General features: G+C 54.6%; 1 protein-coding gene across 1 annotated transcript; it reads left to right on the top strand.

Moving 5' to 3' along the window:
* Positions 1-7,543: 7,543 nt before the first annotated feature.
* NKX2-8 (NK2 homeobox 8) lies at positions 7,544-9,340 on the top strand. The gene is made up of 2 exons (XM_055717025.1): positions 7,544-7,709; positions 8,793-9,340. Exons 1-2 carry the CDS (start codon positions 7,544-7,546, stop codon positions 9,338-9,340), a joined length of 714 nt encoding a protein of 237 aa, XP_055573000.1.
* The last annotated feature ends 3,199 nt before the right edge of the window (positions 9,341-12,539 follow it).

Genomic DNA, 12,539 nt, shown 5'->3' with positions numbered 1-12,539 from the left:
AAAATAAACAATAGCTCCTTGCTGCACAAACTTGGGCCAGCCCGCTTTACAACACGCATTTGCAGGAGCAGAAAAGCAGCTCATTATCGAGTCAGGGCAAAGCTGAAAAGTTCAGATGCAGATTTTCAGTTACGTTTGGAAATGGGAACATTTGGATCTGTGCTTTGGCTCATGTACAGTCAAACATAAAAGCCAGTTCTATTGCTCTGGACTGGAAGTGACTCTCCCCTGTGAACTCCTTGTTGTAACCCCTCGCACAGCCCGAGCCTGTCTGTCACTTACCGTGTGGCATGTCCCAGCCACCAGCTCTTCACCCAGCTGAATACTCTTGAAGTCAGCAGAGTTACAGCATTTTAAAGGTGGTTGTAGTCAACAGTGTGTAAATGAGAGAATTCAGCCCAAGAGCCACAAGAAACTATGGACTGCAGTTTTAAAATTCACTTTTTGTGCTCATGTCTTTCTACCTGCAGTACTGGGGCAAATCTTTCAGTTCTGGAAACAGCCATGAGACACCTTTTCCTTAACATTTGTAGTTGGGAGCTACACCTGCCTTTTTAGCCCAGTTTCTCAAAGTGCTTCAAGGGTCATGCAGTCTTTTTTCCTGCCTGCCATCTGCAAAAAAAAAAAAAAAAAAGCTTCAGCTAAATTTGATAAATGGTCAGAAGTTTCAAAACCAGTTACTATCACAGGAGGTTTGGGAAACCCAATGGCTTGAGAAAAAGCCAAACTTACTGTCTTACTAACAGGGAGCAGCTCCGCAGCAGCCTGCTCACCAGTCAGCATATGTAATGACCAGTCAGTCGGTGTGTACCTAAGCCAAAGCACTGCTGCCTCTTGGTGACTTGACATGTGACAGAGGAAGAAAATAATGCCTTATGAAAATAATAAAAGGACCTTGTAAAAGTCTTGCAACTTTGGCTGTCAGTTTTACTCTAGTAGAGATTATGCATCAGAATTCAATAGAATTTAACCAATAGAGAGTATTTATCAGTATTTAATGACTGCTTAAAAATGTAATTGATGTCTTATAGTGTGGGATGAAGAATTATACATTGAAATCAAATATATACCCTTGTGAGCTGTCCAGAGCACAAAATGCCTTTTGTCTTTATGAAGGTCTGTCGCAGGCACTGGCGCTGGTAAACAGAACAGCTTCCCTCAGGGGCACTCCTGTCCTCTATTGTAGTTTCTCAACAACTGCTTAAGAGCTTGACTTTTTTCTTACCCTTCACCCCATTTTTCTGGCACTATCCACTTCAGTTGCAGGGCCAGACTCTCAGTGGGCTTTAGGTACCTAATTCCCGCTGAAGTAAAGGATGGTTGGGTGCCTAAACACTAGGTGTATCTGGGGCAGCCCCTTTCAAGGTTGTCAGTGCTACTGGGCTCCAGATGTGCCACCTACACCTCAGAGCAGGCGCATCTTGCACAGATGTGTTATAACAGGCAGAGGAAGGGGCCCCACACTCCAGCTACAGCAGCTGAATCTGGGCCAGAGAGCATGTCCTGGCCTGGGCATGCTTTGCTCCTTGGCTAGAACTTGCTCCTGCCCCTCTGTACACCCCATGCAGGCTGAGAGCGTGGGATGAAAACGGGGCAAGGAAAGTGGTAGGTACAGAGATGTACTCCACAAGGACTGCTGCAGTTTCATGACCCAGGTAAGCCCAGTGGCCCTTCCCCACTTGCCCAAGGGTGTGTGCTGACAGAGAAGCAAAAGCCCCATCCCCTCAGCCTTTCCAGAGGGCTGAGCTCCAAGGAGCCCAAGGGAAGGAAAGAAAGCCCAGGCAGCTGGGCAGCCCTGCTCATGTCCACACCATTTCGGCTCTGCACAAGCTCATCTCAAACCAACTTAGAGAGCAGGGAGGGCTTGTCCCTTGCTGCTTTTCTTGCAGTCAATTTGCAAAATAATTCCTCCAGGATGATCACACAGAGCAAATGAAAAGCTCAATCCTGAATCCTCCACTGTTGTGGGTAATCCCTGTTTCAAGAAGTAAAGTCTCTTGTTTAAATGCAGAATAGAAAATTGAGGGTTTCAGAGAAAGTTTAAGCTTTAGATATCATGCTTTGCACGTATCAGAATTAATAATTATTATTTATTTTAATTAATGAGCTCTGTAAAACCAAAAGAAGGCTGATAACAGAGGGGGTCATGATTTGGGTGGGATGGAAGTTAGCACACCAGAGAATAAGAATCTTCAAAACTGGCCATGAAAGAAAGAAGTTTAGTTTAAGTTTGTTGAAGTTCCTAATAGGTTAAAGTCAATGTATGTATGTACTTACATTAGCGACTAGTCACAAAAAGAAGAAAGAAAGGAGCTGCAGAAAAAGATGTAGATTGTTAGGGAGTATTAGGAGGTGGGAAAAGCATATTACATTATTCTACGGAGAAAGAGAGACAAATACAACATACAGAAATATCTTGAAACCAATTCTTCCTATAGAGAATATTCCACACCTTCCACAATATTGTCTTAATTAGAAAATGTACTGTAATGAACATCAGTTGCAAAGCAAAGAGACAAAGAGGAGCTTATAGTAAAATTCGAAGTCCAAAGCTGGTTAGTTGCTCAGAGGGAAAGATACTACTTTCAAGAGTTGATGAAGGAAAAAGGTGTAACATTATGGAAATGTGCATTACTGGAAAAATGAAGTAAGGGGTTATTTGTTTTTATAGAGAGGTGGGATCTTGCCTGTTTTAAGATCAATTCTAAAATTCACATCGAATCTTGTAAGGTCAGGTTTTCTTTTCAGTAAAGTCAATATACTGAGTTTAATTCTCTTGCAGATATGTTCTTCTACAGGTTAAATTGTTAAAATCCAGAGAAAGTTAAACCCAGAGAATGTTAAAATCTAGAGAAAGGAAGCTCTCAGTCAGCAGGGGTTCATTTGCCAGCTCTGGGACGGGCTTTTTTGTGATGTTTGCCAAGTCACTCATTTTCTGTGCCTCAGTTCCCAGCCGATAAGGGACCCCTAGGTGCGAGCCTGGCGAGGTGTGTTGGCTGGGTGGCTTTTATCCCAGGGATGTAACCTCACACCGCAAACGCGCTCCCCTGCAGCCCCGCCGGGAAGCCCCCGGCAAGAGGGCGGTGGGGGCTCAGGCTGCTCCATCTCCTCCGCAAAGCCAGGGCTGCATCAGCCGGAGCCAGCCGGCCGCTTCTGTCCATGTAAATCTTTTCGGTTGTTTTTGGTTGTGGGGTATTTTTTTTCCCACCTCTCCTTCTGTCTCGAGGTGTAGACACAATCAACTGTTTCAGGCATATGCTCGATTTCTGCATCCCACATACACCGATTTGGTCAATCTGCTTTGCAATCCTCCACTGAATAAATGAACCCATTCAAAAAAAACCAAAAAAACAAAAAAAACAAAAAACGTGGGGGGGGGGAGAAGAGAGAGAGTGGAAAAGCCGCTATTTTCTCAGGTGGTCGGAGGTGTTTTTAACAGCGGGGGCCGGTGAGGAGGAGAGCCGAGCAAGAGCTCGCCGGGAGCCCCGACGGGACGGGGCTATCCCAAAACGGCCGGGCCACATTTCGGGCTGGAAGCCCCGCCGTCTCCCTCAAAGACCCCGGTTTGCCGGGGGGCGAGCAGCCCGGTCCGCGCCGCAGCGTTACTTCCGCAGGTGGGGGAGTGGCCGCGGCCGCGCATCCCCACGGAGGGCCACGGCCACCGCGCCCCCACTGGGCTTGGCCCTGGCCTCTGTGGGGACGTGGCCCGTTTCCTCGGCTCCTCGTTTTCCTGCCCCGGTTTCCCCGGCTCCTCGTTTTCCTGCCGTTTCACATCAGCCGCCACCAAGCACGGCCGTCGGCGAGCGGGCTGAAAAGCGTGCTGCGAACAACGTGGAATTAAACCAAATTTTTACATTTAAATATTTTTTCTTTACCCCCTTGGAAGCGAGAAACCTCATTTAAACGCGCGGGGGACCCGAAGCGGCTCTGTGGATTTAGCTGGAGGGACAGCGCGGCAGGCCACACGCAGCCGTTCCCTTCGGGCCCATGGAGAGGGCCACGGCCTCACCCCGTGAGCCCACGGAGACGGGCTGGCCGTGGGTGGGGTGTCACCTGCCACAGGATGGCCCTGCGGTCCCCACCGCCTCTGCCTGGGGGAGCACACGCGTGGGCGCTGCAGCATACGTGCAGCATCCCCGAAGAAACGTCTGCCCCGTCCCCGCGGGTGCCGTCGGGGGAAGAGGCGGCTCTCGGTGGCACCCCGGGGTTACCAGAGGTGCGGCGGCACGGCGGGGCGGCCTGTGCGGGGGGGTGAACTGCAAACCCACCCCTCGGTCAAAGGATGCCGTCCCCCGGACGGCTGGTGCGGGGTGCCGTGGGTGAAATCTGGCCGGCAAACCCCGAAATAAGGCCGGGCAGCCAGAGCTGAAAAGTATCCAAGTCGGTCCCAAGCAAAACAAAAGATGAAACATTTCAGGTTATTACGTTCTCCCTTTGAAGCGAACTATTTCCCGCAGATAACAATGCGTAGGTATATTTAGACAGCTCGGCTCGTCCAAGGAGAATGCGTCTTGCGCTATTTGAGAAAAACTCTAAGAGTAAGTGCAAATATTTGATGCTGAAGAGCTCTTAAGGCTTGAAGAGTACCATTTACTTATTTCTACACATCAGTGTGGGCTTAGGATGTTAAATAGATTAAAAGGCTAAGAGAGGTCACTGAAGTAGACCCTCTTTCTTTCACCCTGACTTTTTTTCCTTGCAAAGTTTTTGCACTTTCTTCGGAGTGTCCTTGGCAAACTCCTCTGAAGAGCCACCTCGGGTACTGTAGAAGTTTGGCTCTCTGAACCCCGGCCCCCGCCCCTCCCCTGGCCGCCCCCCTGAAACTCCGCTCCGGCCCAGGCATTCAGCAAATATTTGCCCGCGGGGTCAAGATATTAATAAGCACTTTTCGGTCTCGTTCATCCGCGGGGCCTCCGGGAGCGCGGGGCCGCAGCGGCGGGGCCGGCCGGGCTGGGGCCGGTGAGCGCGGCCGTACCTGGCGGGGCGGGGGGGCCGGGCCGGCGCCCACCTCCCCCCGGCTGCCCCGGCGGTGACACGGGCAACTGGGGGCGGGGGAGGGGGCACACACCCCAGGGCGACCGCGGGAGGAGCCGCTCCGCCGTGGACGGCCACGTCGTTTCAATTTAATCTCATTTAAAAAGACATAACTAATAAATTTGTATGGACGGGGCTGCCGGAGACGTAAAGCAGAGTCGATAGTGGTTCAATCCCATTGAACCCTATTGAAAACCATGACAACAAGGAACAAGCTCCGATTTATCCCGGAGAGTTAAAGCACATTGTGGGAAGGCGTCAATCACCTATTATTCCAGATCTGAACAAATGCAAAATCTTGACTGGAACAAATGCTTCCAACAGGTCCGGGACATAGGGCTACATTTCCCTTTTGTTCACGGCCTAGCAGTTGGCATGTATTTGTGCTCCCCTCGCTCCGACCACCCAGGACGGCTGGGAGGCTGTGCTTGGAGCGGGGAAGATAACTACTGTCACCAGGCACGCTTGATAGGTGGCTGCAGTAATCACGGCCTGGGAATCGTTTATATGGAGCCTGTCCAGTCCCGAAGAAATATGCGGGAAGTTGGCCAAATGGTGCCTTGTGCCCCGTTCATCTCGCCCACAAATCTCGCCGGTATAAATCTCGCCTCTCCCTTGTCGTTATTGCTCTATTGACATTTTCCCCGTTAAGTGTAACTGCTTCCAGAAGCGGCACTCGGAGCGGGGCGGGGGGGGGGGGGGGGGGGGGGGGGGAGGGGAGCGGGGCTGGAGAAATATAATCTATACACAATAGCTTATAGATGTCTGTTTGGACAGGGAAATTTGAACCAACAAAGCGGCCGGCTAGAAGAGTATCCCCGTGTGTATCCGGGTTTCTGTTTCCCGGCGCCCAGCGCACCATCCCAGCGTTGCACGCCGTTTGCCCGACGGGGCTGTGCCGTGAGCGCTCCGGCCGGCGTTCAAAGGGAAGCGGATCTGCTGGGGAGAGGCTGGGTGTCTCCCTCCCTCCAGGCTTTCCTCCAGCCAGCCAGGCTCGCCTCCCACTGGTTTCCTAGACGGGGCCCGTGTCCCTCCCGCGAACCGGGCGGGAAGCGCCGGGGCCGGGCGCTGCGCCGTGCGGCTGGGGAGCGCGTCCGCCTCCGCGGCCCCCACGGCCGCCCCCAGACTGCGCGACCCGCGGGAAGCGCGCCCACCGGCCACCCCTGCCGCTGAGGGTTTGCATTTGAACAGCTCATGCTTGCTTCTTCATCGCTTTTTTTTTTTTTTAATAAGTCCTCGGAGGCCATCGAGGCTGGGCAAAGCCTCGCGGGGGCGGACGGACGAGGGGCAGGGCTGCGCGGAGGCGCTTGTCCCGCGGAGGGAACCTGCCCGGGCCGTGCCCGGCCGCTGCCTGCACCCCTCCCCCGGGGGGCCGGGGTTCCGGGCCCCTTCGCTGCCGCTGTCGGCGGATGAAGCGGCGCTCGGCGGGGCCGGGAGACGCGAGGGTAAACAAACGCGCCGCGTTTGATCTTTTCTCCCTCTCCCAGCTGGAATCGTTTCAGTCACTCACACGTAGCGCCCGAGGGGGATATTCCTTGGGTTAGTACAACGCAAAACGGTTCTAAAAAGAATCTCCCGCATTCCTCCTGCCGGCTTCTGCTTATGGACCGAGTGTGTCGGGCTTCCCGCCTTGCCCCAGTCAGGCTCACGCCCTGAGCCTGCCCGAGAGAAAGGAGCACCTTCCATCCACCGTGCCCAGGAGAGACAAAAAAACAACCCACCCCAAACCCCGAGACGCCATGCCCTCAACGCACCCACCCGCCAGCCGAGAGCTCAGCCGAGGTGTGAAAAGTCCCCGGTTGCGGGTAGGCAGCCTGCCAATGACAGGCGGGAGAATGGGAGGTAGCACGACAAACAGCCCTGGGAAATAAAACAAATAACGACTTAAATTCCTCCCAGGTTTAAAGAGAGAAGGGAGAAGGGGGGAAATAAAGAGGGAGAAGCGGGGAGGGGGCTCTCGGCAGGCTCTGCGGATGTCCTGGGAGGATTCACTTTGTCTGCGGATAGAAGGGACGCTGGTGGCTTTGGTGGCGGATGGAGGGGGGTGGTTGTTGGTCATCCACATGCCACCCAAGATGTTATTCACTGCTAACAATTACCATTATCTGTCCCCACTTTTGGCTAATCAGACAGAATATGTAATGATGAAGCCTGTTTCCTGCTGTCTTTGGGAGGTAACGGGTTATTCTCTCATGGGGGTGGCGGGAGGGGGGGCTACACCTACTCCCATTAGGGCTTTAGCACTTGACTAATTCAGGTACTTAGCATCCTATAGACAGGGACGGTTTGAAAGCAGGCAGTGTTTGCAGCGGGGAGGACTGTTTATATAAACAGGACACCTCTGTAAACGACACTAATATTTGGGGTTAGGTGGCGATGGAAGGGAAGGTCCTCTTGAGCCGGGAGATTCCCCAGTAACCGGGCGCAATTCTTTCCTCGCAGCTTTTAAGGGAGAGGGTTCGGGGCTTTGGGACGGTATTTTTTTGGGGGGGTGTGCGCACAACCTACCATGGCCACATCTGGCAGGATCAGTTTTACAGTGAGGAGCATTTTGGATTTACCAGAGCAGGATGCTATTAGCGTAAAGCAAGCCTCTGACCATCACCACTCAGCGGAGAACTACAGCGGCTCGCCGTACCGAGGGTGGATAGAAACAGACAGAAATCACTATCCCTGTGAGTATGAAGCGGACAGGAATTCGCCATCTCCACACAGCTATCTTTTATTTGTTTCCCCTCTTCCTTTGGGGAAGATGCGAAGAAGCGAATCGCCAGCGTGTGTAGCCTACAGGATCGGGGGAATCCAGGCTGGGAATCTTATAGAATATTACTGCATTGCAACAATGAAACAGCAGGAACATCCTGGCCACGAGCTTAAGAGAGAAAAGGTTATTTTTTTTTCCGTAGGTCTGTGCATATTCCCAGCTATGGCAGGAAGCAAAACCTCAGGCTGTGTCCGCCCGTCTCTTTGCGCTTATCGTTTAAGCTCGCTTCCAGGAATCTTTTTTTTTTTTTTAATAATTATTATTATTTGTTTGGCTATGTTTTCTTTCCCCCCCTCCCCCCTCCCGTTTCACTGTTGCAAGCAACCCTGCCCTTTTGTGCCGGCGCGGTTTCAGGTCAGCCCAGGCACCGCAGCGGCGAGCCAAGGCGCAGCCCGTGCCTCGCCTCCCGGCGCTACCGCGGCGCCTGGACCCACGCGTCTGCCACCGCGGAGAGCGGCTCCGGCTCCAAACCCAGCTGTGCAGCACCTTGTCCTGCCTCACACACCTAAACTGTGCCGCAGATACACGGCGTGTAGCGTCCCTGTGTGTGCGCAGGGGCAGAGCGTCCTTTGGAAGGATGCGGGAACCCCATGGGGATGAGTTAATATTAAGGCGATCGAGCGGCCGGAGGAAAGCAGTAATGAAAGGACCGGGCAGCCCGATATGACGTTTTGTCACCGGGCGAGCACAAGCGCTACCCGCCCGCAAGCCCCCGGGCTGCGCGTGGCGAAGCCACCGTGCCCGTGAGGGGACGGGCAGCGGGCGCCGCTGCCCCGCGGGGGACCGCACGCTCCGGCCCATGGGTGCTGTTCAGTGCATTCGGGGGGTGAGCTCACGGCTCTTGTTGACTGTTGGGATTATTCCCGCCCGGCAAACAGCCGGGGCTCTCCCTGCGGACGGCGTTTCGGCTCTCGACGGCCCGCCGCCGCCTCGGTGCCTGCGCCGCGCCCCGGCCCCTGCCGCCCCCTCTCTCTAACCCCCTCGCTGTCCCCAGCTTCCGACGAGAGCGGTCCGGAGCTGAGCTTGCCCGACTCCACCCAAAGGTCGCTCCCCGCCCGCGGCTCGGAGGCCGAGGAGAAGAAGAAGAAGCGGCGGGTGCTCTTCTCCAAGGCGCAGACGCTGGAGCTGGAGCGGCGGTTCCGGCAGCAGCGGTACCTCTCGGCGCCGGAGCGGGAGCAGCTGGCGCGGCTGCTCAGCCTCACCCCCACCCAGGTGAAGATCTGGTTCCAAAACCACCGCTACAAGATGAAGCGGGCGAGGAGCGAGGGCCCCGGCAGCACCCCGCCGCGCCCGCCCGCCCTGCTGCGCCGGGTGGTGGTGCCGGTGCTGGTGCGGGACGGGGAGCCCTGCCGTGGCTGCCCCGCCAGCCCCCCGCCGCCCGCCGCCCCCCCCAAGCTGGGCTGCGCCCTGGCGGGCTGCAGCGCCCAGGCCGCCCTCGCCCTGCAGGGCTACCGCGCCTGCCCGCCCGCCTCCGCCGCCCTCGGCGTCTTCCCCGCTTACCAGCACTTAGCGCACCCCGCCGTCGTCTCCTGGGGGTGGTGACAGCGGCGCTTCGCCCTGCGGGGCCGGACTCACCCCACGGGCGCGGGGACGCCCGCCCCAGCCGCGGCTCGTACCGCGGGGAGGGCACCGGGGCGCGCCGGGGCACGGCGGCGGCCGGGCGGGGCGGGCCGGGCAGCGGGCAGGCGCGGGGGGCGGCGGGCAGGAGGGGGCTGACCCGAGCCGCCCTCCCCTCCGCCGGGCTCGGCCGAGGGCGCCGAGGCCGGGCCCGGCTCCAACGTCGTAAAACCTCCGCTCCTCCTGCTCCTTCTCGAGAGATCCCTTGTTAAAAAACCCACAAAAACCATTAATCCTAGCCACCCCATTTATTTTGAAGTAGCTAATTCTTCCGGTGACTAATAAAATGATTTTTGGCAAATAAATTTTTCCCGGCGGAAGAGTGTATTTTTGACGACTGGGGCTTTTTCCTGGGATTGCCTCCCGTGCCATAAAGCTTAAACACTTGCCTCGATCGCGCCGGCGGCATTTCACTTCCAAGTTCGTTTATTTTACCCACGTGCGCCGGTAAACGGCGAATAAAGTTTGCTGCGAGCATCTCCCGGTGAGCCTGGTGGTACGTCTGACGGGAGGCGGGAGCCCGAGGCCCCCCGCCCCCGGAGGCTCCCCGGCTTTGCGGCGATGCCCGCGCCGGCCGGGACCCCGGCGGCTTCCCCGGGTCCCCCCGGTCCCGCAGCGCCGGGCAGGGCCGCCGGGCAGGGCCGCCGGGCCGTCCCGTCTTTTCTGGAGCCGCTGAGGCAGCGCCCCGAGTTAAGCCAGCCTTCCCCTTGGTCTGTGCCTGCTCCGAAGGTGGGCTAGGGAAGGGTAGCCAAGAGGATGTAGTGATGCCTTTGAACGCCTAGGGAATGATGTTCTGAACCGCTGTGATGAACTGTCGATTTTATTAATTTGCGAGTAAAAATATATCATTGTCCTGGTAACCGCCAATGGGGACACTCCCACCCCCTTCCCCCGCGAAAAATAACCCCCAAAAACAACAATAACAAAACCGAACCAACCCTAGCTCTATGAAATGTAGACTACACCGGTTGCCTCCCTTCCGACGGGAGCCGCGGATCAGGAACGCGGAGGGAATATCTGGGGGCGGAGACACCCCGGGGACAGATGCATTTAGCCTGCCCGCCGAGGAACGGCTGTCGGGCGAAAGGGACCCGCAGAAGATGTTTGGGGTCTTTTTTTTTTTATTCCCTGGAAGGAGGCTACTTCGGACCAGCTGTGCCCCTGGGATGTGTGGTGCTGTCTAGACATCCCGGGGAAGCCCCGGGGAGCGGGACCGCGATGGCAGCACGGCCCCGCTGCCCCCCAGCCCTGCTGCCCCTCCACCGGGGTGGGGCGGCCGCCGTGAGCAGGATGAGGCCCGGGCAGGGCAGGGCGGGTCGGATGGAGAGACGCCGGTCCTCCCACCTGCATCCTCTTCCCTGCTTGGGTAGGGGGCCATGTGCCAAGGGGGCCATGCAGGGTGGACCAGGCTTCTGGGATGTGCGGGAAGGACCCAGGGAAAAATACAGCCTCTGTGTCACCTGGGTTTTTTTTCCCTGTTGTTGTATCCCCCTCCCCCCCCCCCCCCTTTATTTTTCCTCCTGCCATCCGAAATCTTTTTTTTTTCTTTTTTTTCTTCTCTCTCTCTCTCTCTTTTTTTTTTTCCGTCTCAGCTGCTGGCCACCTTGTCTCCCATATGGATGGGGTTATCTTAGAAGAATCTCCCAGAGAATCGCTCCTTAAACCTCCTTTTGTCTTGGGGGCTGAAAAGAGCATTGTTGTGCATGAAAAGGACCTAGACAAAATCCGCACTGTTTCAATTCAGGACTGTTTAATCAGTCCCTAGTGACAATTTTATGGGTTTTAGGCGGTACAATAGTACCTTTTAAAACCTTGTGGCCTTCATGAAAACAAAGGGCTTGAATTTTATGGGCTTACAACTCCAATTAGAACAGTGCCAATGTGTATAGGAGATTATCAAATTTGTATCATAAAACCCCTTTATAATAAATGATCGGTGGAAGCTGGGGAGGGGCTGAGGGAGAAGGGACCCGGGCTTCGAGCAATGGACTTTGTCGCATATAGTTTTAAAAGTGCACATGCTGCTCTCCATTTTAACTCTTTGGGACCCAGCTATGCAGCAGGCTCAGCAGTGGAAATTGTGTGACATAGTCATTAGAAATGGAAACAAAGACAAGAGGAGAAGACCCCTCCTCAGCCCAAATCTACCCTCCGGCAGCTTGCCGAGGGTTTGGAAGCATCCCACCCGGAAGGCTCCCTCCCTGGTTCCTTGGTTATCTGGGCTGTTCTCCTGTCCTGGAGCCCACACATGGCCATAGGAAGGATCTGTAAAATAGGAGGTCTTCATTACATTATTGCTTTTATCTGCTATTGTTTGTACAGGCCATGACAGAGGATGCTAGGGTGTCCCTTCCCTTCCCAGTCCCAGGCTGCAGGGATTTCCTCTCCTCACCGACTGCAATGTCCCCCGGTGCAGGTTTCTTGATGCAAAATGTGTGGTTTATGAGCGTTGCCTTTTACCAAACCCAGGGAATAGGAAAGGTGCCATTCTTGGGCACCAGCAAAGGCTGAAGCAGTGCCCTTGCAGGCTGAGGGGAAGCCACCACAACAGTGGTGCAGGATGGGTGACAGAGTCAGGTTCAAGTACTGAGCAAAGCAGTCCCCTTCATTTGATACATCCAAGTAGAAAGAAAAATGTATTAACTAACGAGTCAATTCAATAAGCTATGGAGATTTCCAGCAAAGTCTTGTGAAGAAGATAGGGTGGGACCGAAAATATTATTTTTCCCGGCAGAAACGAATCAATCCATCTAAACTTTAAGTGTATTTAGCAAGGAAAATTGATTTGTTAACCTTACCAGTGGTTAAGCTGCATCTAGGAGATACATCTTAACAAATGTCATTGATAATGGCTTTGAGGCAAAAACTTACTGCTTTTCAGTGTATTTTCTGTTACTTTGGCTTGGTTTTTAATAAGGCACAAAATCACCCCCATTGGTTTGGGTTTTTTTCCCTCCTACTCAAAGGGGTGAATGCACACACAATCTCTGCCTTTTCTCCCTTTCTTTTGCCCCACCAGGTCTCGCTGTTACTTTCACCCTGCAAACAGGCCTGTGATTTCACTGAAGCTAATGAATAAACATGCCATGATCAAGACCTAAATGCCATCTTCAGCTAATGAAAA

This window comes from Falco cherrug, chromosome 7 (genome assembly GCF_023634085.1).
Source record: "Falco cherrug isolate bFalChe1 chromosome 7, bFalChe1.pri, whole genome shotgun sequence".
Lineage (NCBI taxonomy): Eukaryota > Metazoa > Chordata > Aves > Falconiformes > Falconidae > Falco > Falco cherrug.
Note: the sequence above shows the minus strand (reverse complement) of the source record. Positions and strands in the feature narration are given on the sequence as shown.